Source organism: Ictalurus punctatus, chromosome 19, assembly GCF_001660625.3.
Source record: "Ictalurus punctatus breed USDA103 chromosome 19, Coco_2.0, whole genome shotgun sequence".
NCBI lineage: Eukaryota > Metazoa > Chordata > Actinopteri > Siluriformes > Ictaluridae > Ictalurus > Ictalurus punctatus.
The window spans coordinates 3,921,005-3,936,632 of record NC_030434.2 but is presented as its reverse complement, the minus strand read 5'-3'; the positions used below and the strand labels follow the sequence as shown (position 1 = coordinate 3,936,632).

Here is a 15,628-nt window from a genome sequence, read left to right as displayed (position 1 = left end):
TAATTTATTCTTCTTTAAGCGTTCTTTGGTAGAACGACTCGTGTGTTTAGGATCGTTGTCTTGCTGCATGACCCACTTTCTCTTCAGATTCAGTTCATGGACAGATGTTCTGATGTTTTCATTTAGAGATTGTTGGTATAATTCACAATTCATTGTTCCATCAGTGATGGCGAGTCGTCCTGGACCAGATGCAGAAAAACAGGTCCAAACCCTGACACTACCACCACCATGTTTCACAGAGGGAATAAGGTTCTTATGCTGGAGTGCAGTGTTTTCCTTTCTCCAAACATAACACAAGTTCTGGTTTGGTGTAATTCATTCACTAAACATTTTTCCATTAGACTTCTGGCTCGTCCTTGTGATCTTTAGCAAACTGCAGAAGGGCAGCAGTGCTCTTTTTGGAGAGCAGTGGCTTTCTCCTTGCAGCCCTGCCATGCACACCGTTGTTGTTCAGAGTTCTCCTGATGGTGGACTCGTGAACATTAACATTATCCAATGTAAGAGAGACCTTTAGTTGCTTAGAAGTTATCCTGGGTTCCTTTGTGACCTCATGGACTATTACAGGTCTCGCTCTTGGAGTGATCTTTGTTGGTCTCCACTCCTGGGGAGGGGAACAATGGTCTTCAATTTCCTCCATTTCTACACAATCTGTCTGACTGTACATCGGTGGAGTCCAAACTCTTTAGAGATGGTTTTGTAAACTTTTCCAACCTGATGAGCTTCAACAACTCTTTTTCTGAAGTCCTCAGAAATCTTTGTTCTAACAAACATGTGATAAAGATTCAGATTAATGAACTAAGCTGATATGTTGAAGGGAAAATAGGACAGCTGTTTATAATAATAAGAATAATAATAATAAGCATGAGTGCGTTTATGCATTTACACAATATGTGTGCCGAGCTAGGGCCAGGTTGCTCTTAAAGACTGAACGGTCTTTTATGTCACAACAACAAAAGAGACTCAAGGCCTAGGATTTCAGATGGAACGTGACCAGAGCAAGGCAAGAACCTCAGAACGTATCTCAGAACGTATTGAGTCAACAACAAAGCTATAGATGCCATGCCACAAGAATGCTGGCGTGCACTCTACCAACATAAACATATTTTTACAACTGATCACAAATCACTATATAATCTTTGGTTAGGTAACACTGAAGATAAAATAAAGTGATTGTTGACACTGATCTGCTGCAATTCCATGTTTCATTTACACGATCTACTGCAGTTAATAATCTGGATACAGAACGGGACTTTATTTGGATATACTGCAGTGTTAGGCCTGTATGCATGCTATCCTCTTCTCCTCCAAAAGAGCAGAATGACTGTCAAATCAGGAACTCTCCAATGGGTCACGGATTATAAAGCAACTAATTTGTTCCCTCAGATCAACTATGGACATAATGCGAAGGTTATATGGTTAACAGGGGTGTTGGAAATGTTATAGATGCCCTCACTGCAGGAAAAACGATGCAATAAAATGAAATCAATTTTAAAGATACAACCAGTGATTCATTTAGCTTGTACATCCATGCATTAAGTGAAAAATACACATGGGTGCATGACAGCCATACACACGACATTGATCCATAACAGGAGTCATAGAATAATCTTCATCTTTATGCACAATAAATCACAACTGTGGAGTTATTTCTGGCATGGAAGAGTGATGAAAGTGGACTTGGGGAAAATGTTATTTAAATGAGCAAATAAGCATTATGTAGTTGTGGAGGAACACTGTTATATGATTTAGATTTACAGGATGAAAATATCAGAAAATGTGAGAGAGAGTACACCTACACATACTCCGAATCGCACTGAGCATTGATAAACGCTTTTAAAAACAGACTGCTGAATACTGGGGTCAGCGGGAGTTTTTACATTAGTTTAACGTTAAACGTGTCCGTTTAACGCCAGTGAAAAGGCATTTCAGTGACCTTCCACTTGTAACATAATACTCAAACTCTACGGTAACAGATATTCGGTGCAACAAGAATACCTCAATAAATTCAGAGAGACATATTTGTATTCTGTAGATTCACTCGTGACATGCAAAAAAACAAAACTAAAAAAAAACAAAAAAAAAAAACACAACAACAAAAAAAAACCCCACACTTAAAGTACATGTTTTTTTTCTGCTGGCCTACATCAGATCTATCACAATGCAAGCAAACTAGCACAACTTATGACTTTTAGGACAACAGAAGTGTAAATAAAATGGCACAGACACATTGTTCGGAAATCAACGTGCGGATAAAATAAATTCGGCTATTAAAACAGATGGAAAAAAAAAAAGGATTCTTTTGGCTAGGACAAATGTAGAAGAATGGTATTCAGGGGCTGCTGCTGCTGCCACACTGACGTTGGTCCATTTATTTATTTGGTCTATTTATATCCTATGACTAGAAACACAAAGCACAACAACAACAAAAAAAAAAAAATCCAAACATTATTTGAAACACAATGATTACACTACTAAAAAACAAGCATGAATCCTGGAACATTTCAATTCCCTGTTAAAAATATCCATTCATGGAAGGGCACAGGTTTTTTTTATCCAACATACTGGCAGGAGAGTCATTGTTCTAAGGTTACAACCTCCACAGCCTGCCCGTCCAGTGTTACGGTGTTGTCGATGCGCGTGGCGATCGGAGCCATGGCGACTTGCACAGGCCGATTTCCCTGGGCCAAACTGGTAACTACAGTCTGATACATACTCACAGGAATCTGGACTAAACCTTAGGAAGGAAGCAGAGGGAAAGAACATGTTAAAAAATACGCGTGATGAAAAGCACTTCTGATAACGTTCCTGATTTCAGGTTTACACAGCTCTGACCCTCGGGGCCGTGATGTGCCCGTGCTCGGTTTGTGTGCTGCGTGTGCATTATGAGTTCAGGTAAACAGTTTCTCTTTAAAATGCTCGCTACTGGGTGAGCCGCTGCTCCACGCAGACCACATGCGGGCACAGGGCAGCATAGCACAGGCAACTAACTCCCAGGGATATACCAACTTGGTACGAAAGGTTCGGTTCAGTTCAGAGGGGTGGGGGTGGGGATACTGAGGGGGTGGGCTTAGGCACAAATCAGGTAATGGATATATATAATACATAAGCATTTAAAAATACCATTAAGAACATCATAAAAAGTGTCTGAAAGAGAGAATTTGCCCGGCATTGGTCCCAGGAGCACACTGTCTGCCTCCAGACAGTGAGGAGGATGTAGACGTAGGACCGGGGGGGAGCCCAAAGAGTTTTAGAAGTGTACGGTGTTGTTGACTGTTGTGCGTGTCAAGTTTCATATAAAGCGTTAAAAGCCACTTTCAAAACAACAAGCTGTTTGAAAGCATTGCAAGAATAAAAGTCCTTCCTGAGAGCATCTCGCAAAAATTTTATTTCAGCGAGTCGAGTCTGCACTTGGCACTGGGTCATGTGGTCAGATGAGACCAGACATCAAACTTTTTGGTCATTCGGCATCTTCAGCAGCAGAAAAGCAACGGTGGGTCTGGGGCTCTTGTAATTGATGACTGACGGCATCATGAATTATGTAAAGTACCATAACTTGGCTGCCTCTACCAGGAGGTTCAGACATGACCTATACTGCAGATAGAGCTTTCAACAAGGTGGTGAGTCGAACATATTTTTAATCGACGCAGAAATGGTGAGTAAACCTGTTAGCTTCGTGTCATCAGCTTTGGAGACGGAGAGCCTGGCAGCGTGCATGTGAACTCACTGAGAAACTCGCCTGTCTGCGCGGTCTGCTCACCCATCACAACACACAGAAACTTCACTCATATAAAGTCAACCTTCAGCAAAAAGTCTCGTCAGGCCCCGTGTCCTTTCCCTGTCAGTGACCGGGCTTTCTCCACGTCGCTGTAGATCTCCGTCGCTCGAAGCATGTTTAACGCTTCCCCCACAGCACGTCCGCAACTGCAGTCTTCTACCGGAGAGACGGAAACCTTCCACAGATCATCTTTAACAATAGCTCCATATAGCGAGGCTATTTAAACTACATTTTAACACGAACACTGTAGATGAACCCCCGAGTGTGAACTTTACAGGCATTGTTAATAAACCACTACTTAATGATCAGCTCACACCAGAACCGACTTTTAGTTGTTGTTTTCGGTTGAGATATTTTGACTCGCCTTTTTAATTTGTACTGATTGATTTAAACACAGCATTTAGACGTTTACTTTGAAATAACATGCTTGGTTCTATCGTGTTAAACGCATTTGGGGTTTTTTTCTTAAACGGTTATATCATAGTGGAGAGAACCTAAGTGAGGCACAGGTTCAGCAGTCAGACAAACGGCCTTCAGTTAGCCAGTCATCTGAGAACGTTAGAGAGAAGGCAGACTGGGTATGTGTGCTGTGCGGCTAAGTGGTCATGTTGCACTTCAGTTTGGGAGTCAGCGCAGTAAAGAGGGAGAGAGAGAGAGAGAGAACTGATGCAATAGAGAGAGAGAGAGAGAGAGAGAGAGAGAGAGAGAGAGAGAGAGAGAGAGGGAGAGAGCAGTGGGCAGGGCTACTCTGCTGCACTGCAGGGACAAACAATAGGGCAATTTAGTCATCCACAGCCAACAGCCAGTTCTTCTAGCGCGGTTTCTCTACTTCTGCCCCTCTTTACACACACACACACACACACACAGTTTCCTTTCTCTCCCCTGCTGTGTGCGGTGTACATTACAAAATGACGTTTCATAAATATTAGCGGCTTCAATAATATACACAACCTAGGACCTCCCTTGTTTTTAAAGCCACTGTCACCACGTTCTTGGCTCTTAAGGATTAGTAAAGCACGTTCCTTCAGTAATCGAGACACATTAAAGTGTACTAATAATAGTATGTATGTGGTTTTATATAAATAAATATATATAAATAAATTATAAAATGTATGCAGAGAAGGGGAGCCTGTTTCTACATCACTTCATCCTAACAGCAGTCAAATCAGGAGTGGTCGACTCAGCTGGACTGATTTTTCTTAATTACACCGTGTGTGATTGTAGTGGTTTATGTGAAGCATCATTATGGGGTTGAGTACCGCCATAACCCCCCCCTCTAAATCATCAACTGTTGAGGACGGCTAAGTGGTGCAGAGAAAGGCGCTAAGTAAAGCAAATCAGTCGCAGCCACCTCAGAGAGGCCACTTCAACGCTGGTCTGTTTTTTATTGATTAAATAAATAAACTGCTTATGAAGTGTCTGCTGTCGACTGGGGGGGGGTCGCTTGGTTACAAAGAAGTTCATGAGAACAGAGCTAATTCGTGTGCTATTTATGTACGCAGTGATGTTGTATAAATAAGTGATGCACGATGTGGAGAAACTTGCCATGTCATCTTGCACCTCCTGTGCAAGGTCTTTCCGCTAAAAAGATTTTGCGCAGCCAGTCCACCAATCTGCAGATTTTTGGACAGCGTGAGGAAGCCAGTAACCCCAGAGGGAAACCACATGAACGCGGGGAAAGCAGATGAAACTCAGCACATACAATGACTACGCACAAAACAGAAAAACGAAAGGAAAAAAAAAGGACCAGACTCTTAGGAAATAATCAGTGCCAGTTCAACGGAGGCAGCCTGTAATTTGGGCGGGGGAACGCTTCACACACCGCGCACTATATTTCCTGAAATTATTTGAAACCACGGAGGTGTGAAGGCCAGAGTTGTCGTCTTCTCCCTCAAACATAGCCGCATAACATATCAGTCTAACTTTCCCCCCCAGTTCCTTCCGAGGATTCGTCCGCATGCTGTGTAAGAGGAGTAAGGGCTTCCTGATTATATCTATTGTAAGAACTGCTCCTGTATATTAAGCACACACAAACACAGACTCTTTTTTTAACGTTTCCCTGAGGTGCCATGTGAAAGACCCGAAGATCTGAACGTTTCACGTGCGGTTTAAAGTTAAAAAGAAACATCTTAAATATCTTTGCGCGAGTACGCGTTAGATTCCTGTCGCTGCCTTGGGCGAGCTAGCCGACAGCTGGCCTTGTGATTAGCCTATGCACTTATAATGGAGAGGATCAAAGCCCTTTAAGAGGGCTCCATAGGGACTCGCCTGTGGTTACAATGGATTGGGGGGGTCCACTAAGACACCAGCAGGACTGCTACTACTAATGGTGACCGGGGAAAATTTAGTTTAAAAATACAAACATTGTCATCAACAAATGTTTCATAAATGGTGTAATTTAAAAAAAACCCATTATATATATATATATATATATATATATATATATGTGTTTACTTATACACACACACACAAACACAGTAAGAGCATAATACACATACACAGACGCTTAGTCATTGCTGCAATCATGGATTAATTAGAATTGTGGAGGATAGAGTGGGTGACATGGATCTTACATGCACATGCATGCGTGCGCGCACACACACACACACACACACACACACACACACACACACACACACACACACCATCTGTTCCATAAACACCCAAAGGATTATTATAGACCAGCTTGCTCGGTCTGCAGATCTCTCTCTCTCTCTCATCTCCTGTGTCACCTTATAATATGTACTCTACCGACATAATCACTGAGCTTAATAATGAGCAGGCCTAGGGGTCAGGGTATACAGGCCAGTCAGTTATATCAACTTATCACATTATAATATCTGTACTTGGACTACGGTGGTAGCGTCGGCGTCTCGTGCTCTTGCACAAAAGGGCAGAAAGAGACGAAACGGGCCGAGACCATCAGCGACGTTATGCTAACGCTTCCTGCTTCAGGAGACAAACTAGCAAAGGGTTGAGACTTCACTGACCACAGAGGGAACAGATGATCATAATAAACTGATTACTACATAAATAAATGACAATAAATCGATTATAAAAGGGAAATAATCCGCACAACTATATGCAAAACTGCTTCTCCTCACGCGACAGACGGAGTGAACGTGTTGGGCCTGTTTTACGAAGCGGGAAGCAAACAGATTTATCCGTAAATCATTTGCAGGAGCATTTCAGCATGAAAAATCAGGTAATAAACTTTATTAAGATTAAAATGCTGAGGCTTACGTTAGAATTGCAAAAAAGTGATGCGTCTGTGTGTGTGTGTGTGTTTATACCATTGGCATCTTGCACTCCAGTGAGAGCTCCGACCGCAGCTGCCGTCTCTCCTGCTAACACAATCTGTCCACCTCCTTGAAGAGTAGCCTCTGCTAGCGTTGCCACAGCGTGGGCCGCTGCCTCACTAGAACACACACGGTCATGTGTTAAGGAGACTTTTATTCCACTTCGGGTTATCTCCCGTGAACAATTACTCTTTCAACTATCTTAATTTGAAAATGACTCATACAAAAACCAATGGTTCTTCCTAACGAGCTTGGACATAACTGAGGGTTGCGCCATGATGTATACGAGGTTTGTTCTATGATATTAGTCGCTATGTGAACCGAAAACGAGTAAAATCATCATGAGGCCAGGGTTCTGACACACATTCTAGCACATACTGCCCCCTGGTGGAAAATCCACCCACTTAAAAGCTCCAATTCCACCAAAATTGGGCCTCGTTTATTCAAGCCGGTTTACAAGTTGATTATGGGTATTCGTGAAAATCCGGTCGTTTTGGATAAAAAACGAAATCATATAACGTGCACCTAGGTACTGCACGTTTAATACACAGACGACACCGAAGCACCCAAGCTCCTTTTAATGCCGTACCGCACTTTAGAGCCAGGACTAACCGAATCGACGGGAAGATGCTGTGTGTGTTCACAGGAACAGAATGTTCCATCAGCGCTCCTGCTCTCTGCTTTGTTTGCCTGAGATAAACAAGATGTAAATGGGCTCAGGTGAGCTGTTGCAACAAGTCCCAAAGGGACAGGACGTACACCTGAGGAGGAGACCTGGCTAGGGACTGAATCTGCTTCGAATGCTACACACAAACTCCCTGCCTCATCTCGTCAGTTTCCCTTACTCATTCGTTCCCTCGTCCCCCTGCGCACCTGTTGAGCGCCATGGTAACGGTCGCTCCTGGCTGCATATCTTGGGAGGCGGCGACAGCGGCCTCCGCTAAAGACGCTACTGCCTGTGTAGCCTCGGATGCTTGCGTGGTCTGAATGGTCATCTCACCTCCCTGCAACGTTGCCCAGTTCTGCTCGACCTGAAAGAATGCCGGAAAAAGCGAAAGACAGAAGAACGTGAATATCGTATTGGAGGATTACGTCATTACGTAGAAACACAGCTGAGTCACAATGCACTTGTTCACTTGGTCTTACCTCCCCGTCGGTCACTGTAGAATAGTTGACCTGGGCGACAGTAACAGTGCCTGGCAAATCGGATGCATCAGTAAGCGTGGCTACAGTCGCCCCAGTGCCCACCTGTCAGGTCAGTCACACGCCCGTTATTCAACATTTACTATTATGTCCAATATTCATTTAGTACCACCTACGTGAGACCCCAGGACTAACTCAACACAGATATATTCCACACAGATAGTTTTATACATGTGTGTATATACAGTGCACTAAAAAAGCAGAGACGGTGCTTCAACCCTATTGTTTTTCACATGATCTTTCTCTTCCTGCTTGTCTTCATTAGGATATTTAGGGGGCCCCAAACACCATTTTTTTTCCCCCTTCTGCTCTTCCTCCTCGTTTGTTAAAACGAGTCACGCACACCAAACCCGTGCATGGTACAGACATGAAACCAACGCTAAGTGAAAACGTTCACTGCGGATGCGACTACACTGCACAGCCTGGGGGGGCCATCTGAAAACAGAGCGCTCACCTGTATGAGCGAGACAGTTCCGTCGGGGTTAGTGATTGTCTGAACGACTGTTTGTGAAGGCACCAGGTGTGCGATGCTGTGTGCTGCGGCTGCAGCAACCTGCTGAGGCGTGACCTGCTGGTCTTCAAATGCATAGAGTAGGTCCTCTCTCCCGTGCTGCTTGTAGCAGTTCTTAACGATCGTCCTCAGGGCCTGCGTCCATGACACCTGTCGCCAACAGCAAATAAACACTCGTGAATGCAAACACTACGGTAGCCTCAGGTGCCTCAATAATAATAATAATAATAATAATAATAATAATAATAATCCCTAACTCCTTACTAAAGGATCTTTAACTGGGAAACTCGCAATCTCTCAATTAAAACATCGAGCACATATCGTGGACAGTAATTTCTACGACCGTACCCGCTGTTTCTGGTCCTCGGTACGCACGTCACTTCGCACGTTGGCCCAGGGAATGTCCTCAGGCCACCAAATGGGTTTGCAGCTCTCCTTCCCCCAGCCAGGTTTCCCCCGGCCGGTAGAATATTTCAGCATCTCAGGAATGAAAGCTCGGAGTTGAGCCTGCGGACGGGTATGAAAAAAGACATACAGGTTGAGAATAATGATAACAAGAAATAAAACACATTTCATGTTGTGGAAATGGTGAGGTTAGATGATTGGGGGTTTTAATATCGAGCGACTGCAACGGGCCCTAAAGTCACGCTTGATCTGAAGCTGTACAGATGGGCCTAATTAAATAAATGACCTGAACACTCCACTCAGCTGCTTCCTTCATCCTACCGCTCCTAATCCACCTGGGAGTCAATCAGGAGCCTCGGAGCTTTCCTCGACCGACTGCATAATTACCCGCACACACATGCACAGATCCGAGCTCTTACATGCCGATTCCTGCAAAGGCCTGCCTCTCGAATCTACAATCCCCCCAGAAGGCGTGCCTGTGCTCTGGGGGCTGTGTTTACACTGCAGTTAAAATGGACACACAGTCTTTCACCTCATACCGCACACAGTTTTCATCACAACACAGCGCACAGCAAAACATATTCGCTCTGCCTCGACTTACTCCGATGTCAGCCAGGACGGAAGCTCAAATGAATTCTGTACTAAACATGTTCTGCTAAATGATATCAGCAAACAGTTTAGAGGACCGGGAGTACCCGTTGTTAGACGGACACTTCTGTGACTATACGCGGTCATATATTTCGTCATGGCGTTTAGACGTTTTTCCGCTCTGTAACCTGGTCGGTTTGTAGCCGTTACGATCCTGAAGCTCGCAGCCAGAAAAGTGTTCACAGGTTTTGAGCTGCTCTGAGAGCATGTGGGGTTGAGACGGAAAAATAAATCCATTTTATTATTTTACGTTAGTGTATAACTCTGCCTAGTTTAAATATTGTGCTCGAAATTGAAAAAATTAAAAAAAATCATGTGGTGGTGTCAGTTGCAGTGGTGTAAATACACTCGAGTTGGTGTGAGGTATCCGGTCTGTTTTGAAAACATACATTTAAGCTTTCGGAAAACTAGAAGGGGCGTGCATTTACAACCTGAGCCGTGCAAACTGAAACAAGAAAGGTGTGTGTGTGTGATCTGACGGGACTGGGAGAGACGAACGTCTGGCCTGCAGTGCCCTCTGCTGGTGTGAGCCCGTCCACCCACCTGCGTCATCTTATCCACAGACACGGGGATGCCGTCGATGGTGAGTGGAGGCAGCTCAGAGCTCAGGTCTCCACCTCCGGGCGGTGCGTGTTCAGCTAGGGCGTTCTCCAGATCCTCCAGGATCATACTTTTATACTTTCTGACCTGACAGAGAGCAGAAGAAACCACACCATTTGAAACGAAAGCTAAAAGGCATCAAAGACACAAGAATGCAGAGACGGGACACTTACCACGTTCTCGAGTGGAGCGGCGCCAAACACCTTAAACACGGCGTTAGGCTTGGACGGAGAAATACAAAGGACGATGGCCTGCTGACCGACGCGCGTCGTGTATTCATCCAGTGTTGCCCGCAACTTCCTAGAGATAAGATAATCTCTTTAAGATTCTCTGTTTGTTGGTGTTTAAGGGATCAGTCCCGCAGAATGGATCAATGCTGTACTCTCACCTGAGCAGGCGAGTCTGCTGTCTTTTGCGTATCGATGGGTTTGACTCAAAGATGTGTGGCCTTTTGCGTTTTTTCCCTGTTGCCACAGCAGCAGCGGCGGCCATGCCGACCGGACCTGAAGGTTTGATATGAAAACAGTTTATCAACAGCACACTTTAACTCCTTTATCAACACACAGGCTGGCTTTGCTCCCACAGACAGCTCTCTGATCTTCATGTTGGTTTATCCTTTTTTCTTCTTCTTTCGAAACAAAAAATGCAGTCTTCGCTGTGTGAAAGCCAGGGCTCGAACCAAGAATAAGACACTCAGAGCTATTATTTCTTTAATAAATCAATTTTTGATCACTTGAAAAATAGGAGGGTTCAAACAAAAGGGGCCCGGTTGTAAGTTGTTTAACGCGTCTAGACGTAAATATCAGCCTTGGTACGGATTCTCAGTCTCTGGGACTGAACTGGAGGGATGAAACACCTCCTTCCAAAATATACTGCCTCAATCAGGATGGTATTAAGTACGTCCTCATTTCAAATGATACGATATCCTCTTCTCTCAATAACACTGGACCAAAGTTTAAAAAAATGACCATTTTACTGATTTATTTTCCCTTGGAGTGTGCTGTACCTGCAGCTGCCAAATGTGCGGTGACCTCATCTGTTCCTGCTGAGTTCAGGATGTCCGAGTCATCATACATGTCGTCGTCAGGGGAGGAAGGCGAGTCCTCGTCGGCGCTGAGCATGCTGTGCTCGGTGTAGGTAGACACATGGACCTGTTGAGAAACAGCGTGGGCCTCGATGGTAGTCATGTGCTCCGTCTGATGCACTGTGTGGTCGTCCATCACTTCATATGGCTTTCCTTAATCTAACTAACACACACACACACACACAGCACAATTGAAATAGCTTTAAGGAATTATTGAAAGACAGAAACTTTCCAATTATTACCCTTGAAAGCTAAAATACGTGACGGACACCGCGTTACGTACCTCTAGCTCTTCCATTACCTCCCACATATTATGGCGTGCATTCCAAGACTGTACTTAAACATTTACCGACACGGTTCATTATGACCACCTGATTCATTCTCACAGGCTCGTATTAGACACGAGTTTAGCCCAACATGCAAATCTGTACGCTGTGAATAACTTCTGAGACTTGGGTGCGGTTTACGTCGTCCTCCGGTGTTGGTACAAGACTTACAACCAATTCATTACACAATTCCTCACACTTATTCCAGAAGACGTGTTCGAGTAAATTATAAGGGCAACCAAAACATCAGCAGAAACCCAAGAAAGCCTGGTCCAGGAGAACCCTCGATCCTGCACACGCTTCATCCCACCTCATCTAACGGCGTGGTAATGAACAGCCCTTCCCGAGTCGGCGTGTGTGGTACAGCAGGCTGAACACTAAAACGCACAGGACCACGCACATTTTCATTTCTGAGCAAATCTTGACAGAGATGACCGAGGACTATCTTTTCGTTTTAATGCTAGGATATTTATGAACGTCCGTTTTCACAACAGGTTTCTATTAGCTCCTGTGGAAAAGCCTGACGTCCTCTCCCTAGAACTTTACACTGTAAATACAGATCTTACTCGACCACACTTCTTCATCTGGATTCACACATTGTGAATGACGGAGTAAATCGGAAAAGTTAGTTCGGGGAAAATAAATAACTAAATAAATAAAGCTCCGCAGGAATTAGATCAGAAATGAATACACAAGGCGTCGCAAAAGTCTCAACGTCTTCTGAAAAATGTTTCATATTACAGTTGATATTTTCAGAGAAACGCCTTTGACAAAAGAAGAACGTATTGAAACAAACCGGAACAAACCGGGAGCTGAAACTCGGGTGTGTGTGTGTGTGTGTGTTTACAAAGCAATCCGGGACACGATGTTTTTCATGATTAAACCATATTTAAGCATGCATAATTATTTCATATTTACATACAAACAAACAAACAAAAAAAAAACCCACCCTGAATGTCAACAATCTGTGTGAACATCAAACCCCAAACTGTCTACACTTCATACAGGACAAGGTTCATATTACTGCCCCATTTTAATTCTGTAAAATAACACAATAGTGCAGCAAAACATTATAATGATAATAATTTAGCATGAATTCATCTTCAGTAAACAGTACAGATGGGGAACAGCCTGGATTTTACACCCCTCACTCTCTCACACACACACACACACACACACACAGGGGCAGTTTTGCATAGATAATCCATTGACTGGTGTGTGTTGGGAAGGTGGGAGAACAGCGGAGAACTCGGAGGACGACATGCCAAGCTCCACATGGAGCTGTGAGGAGCATCACGACCATCGGGGACACATCTCGCTGCTGACGGTGCGAGCGACCCTGACATCTACAGGATGATTTACACAGCATCACATTCATCATTTCAAACTAAACATCTTCAGAAAAAGAAAGAAAGCCTTCTTCTGATTGTTAAACTGTTACATTCCCTCAGGAAGCCAAGCTCTCCTCCTCCATCACTGACATCCACCACTCATATCAACCTTCTGAAGTATGAAAACAATGGCCATGTTATGGGGAGTGAACTTCCTACACAATACAGCCATTAATAACGCCTTGGCTCTCGCCTGTCACAGCTGAAACGACTGGGATAACTCCCTCACACGCCTTCATGACCTGGACATGAACCTGATCTCCATCAGGAATTCAAACACAGCCACCAGGTCTCCTGCAAACTCACTAGCTGGGGCTAGTCCACACGGAGCAACCCCGCGGGCTTTCCTAAACACGCTCTTCACCACCAAAACCACTCGACCCCACTGCACCGCTCCTCTCCGGACCCGTTTTCACCAGAACCAGTGAGAACACACATCAGAACCGCGCACAGAGATCGGACTGACCCAGCTTCGTTAGCCTTTAGCTTGGCTGCTAGCATGCTAGCTAGCTGGAGAAGCTGCACACGTCGTGTATTACACTATACACTCCGAGTTAATCCTCTGAAACCGGACAAGTATTTAGTAAAATATATCTCTAAAGTCCCGAGCGTGTGTGTGTGTATGAGTGTGTGTGTATGTGTGTAAAAGCCGTGTAGTATCCCTCAACAGGACGGGTATGTACAGCAGACCGCTCCTGCTAGCGTTATCCGTTTCAAACGCGCCATCACAGGAGTTTAATCCCAGGCCGAGGCCTACAAACTCTACACTGGGTTTTATTTCTGCTCTATTGCCGCTGAAACGCGTGCTAATCCGTGCAGGAGAAGAAAAGCCCCACAAATCCGTCATGCTGGCTTCAGCACGGCGCTAACGCAGCCTGCGCCTCTGTGAGAGGAGTGTGTGCTGCCGGGTGTGTTGGTGCGGCTGCGCCGGGGCTGAAATAGCTGGAGATTGCGCGGTAGGGTACTAACCTCAGAGCGGCTGCGCTACTCCGGGCCTGCGCGGTACAGCGGAGCTCTGACTGTGACCTGCAATGGCGGACAAAGAACAGAGGACGCACGCGCACACGAACGCGCGCGCTCACTCACACACACACTCAGTTTGAACTAGAGGAGCAGTATGGAATAAACCCCGCCCACTCCTAATTCTGTACACTCTACACTCTTATTAATGATAGCTAGTGTTTATGGAGCCATATTCTTCTGCTGCTGGGGTTTTCAGGGATGTGGACGCGTGCAAGAGCAGACACAGTGTTCTTAGAACAAAGTGTATTTACTGATTGTTACACAGCCCTGTACAATGTACTACACACTCAGATACATAAACCAAACTAAATCCAGCTTTACAGAAGCAGAGTAGCACACACACACACACACACACACACACACACACACACACACACACACACACACACACACACACACACACACACAGGGTTTCTGGGGACCCTGTACTCCGGGCCCCATGCCCCCACCCCTCAATTATCTTTCCTTATTGCCTCTGGTAAAAACAATCCTCATGAATAAGCTTAACAATTATTGCATGTTCAATAAAGAACTACATTTGAACAGTTTATTAAATTAACTGAAATTCTGCATTTATAACTCTCTCTCTCTCTCTCTCTCTCTCTCTCTCTCTCTCTCTCTCTCTATATATATATATATATATATATATATATATATATATATATATATATATATATAGTTACTTGTACATAGTTATAAATGCATAATATTATATTCATATTGTATTTATTAATTGTTTGTAAAATCCTTGATGTTTTTAAGTGGTTGAATTTATTTGTGTGTGTGTGTGTGAGAGAGAGAGAGATTTTTTTTGTCATTAAATATACTGTAAATATATTGACTTGTTATTTTGTTGTTTTTAGAAGTGTGTTATTAATAAATGTCCGTGTTGTAGTGTATTTTTTAATGTTTAATTAAAGCCCTTAATCTTATTAAATGGTTGAATTTGTGTTTCAGACCCGGGCCACATAAAACAATATAAGTCACTTTATAGTGTCTGGGCCAGATGTGGTTGTGGTCGTATGTGTTTGTTTTCAGTGTGTGGGCCAGCTTTGGGCCGGGGATCCAGGCCCAACGAATACTGGGCCAGAACGAAACAAGTATGTGGCCCACAAGTGGACCAGACAAATTTTGCTATCTGGGATCAGTCTCTCCTATATTTTATAACTGACAAATATGATATATTAAAAAATCTTTTTAAGACCCATATTGCATTAGACATAACGGTTTATTTATATTATGTAATCTTCAGATCTTTAGATTGTAATCTGTGTAAAGAGCTTCAATCTGACAGAGCCAGAGTAATTGCCAAGAAGAATAGGCAAAACTCTCAGTATCAGGATGTACAAAACCCATAACCTGG

At 44.0% G+C, this 15,628-nt stretch overlaps 1 protein-coding gene across 7 annotated transcripts; it reads right to left on the bottom strand.

The window, feature by feature from the left end:
- Positions 1 to 1,595: 1,595 nt before the first annotated feature.
- nrf1 (nuclear respiratory factor 1) lies at positions 1,596 to 14,342 on the bottom strand. Of its 7 annotated transcripts, none has more exons than XM_017494335.3 (11): positions 14,212 to 14,342; positions 11,448 to 11,688; positions 10,830 to 10,944; positions 10,615 to 10,741; positions 10,385 to 10,528; positions 9,137 to 9,295; positions 8,732 to 8,938; positions 8,221 to 8,322; positions 7,948 to 8,105; positions 7,069 to 7,193; positions 1,596 to 2,734 (listed from the first exon to the last, which is right to left on the bottom strand). In XM_017494335.3, exons 2-11 carry the CDS (start codon positions 11,659 to 11,661, stop codon positions 2,574 to 2,576), a joined length of 1,512 nt encoding a protein of 503 aa, XP_017349824.2. In that variant the 5' UTR covers positions 11,662 to 11,688; positions 14,212 to 14,342; the 3' UTR covers positions 1,596 to 2,573. The 7 variants fall into 7 exon arrangements, with proteins under 7 accessions (XP_017349824.2, XP_017349828.2, XP_053544180.1 ...); XM_017494339.3 differs by having other exon boundaries at positions 11,448 to 11,684; positions 14,212 to 14,303; XM_053688205.1 differs by lacking the exon at positions 14,212 to 14,342 and adding an exon at positions 12,801 to 14,187 and having other exon boundaries at positions 11,448 to 12,228.
- Between the last annotated feature and the right edge of the window lie 1,286 nt (positions 14,343 to 15,628).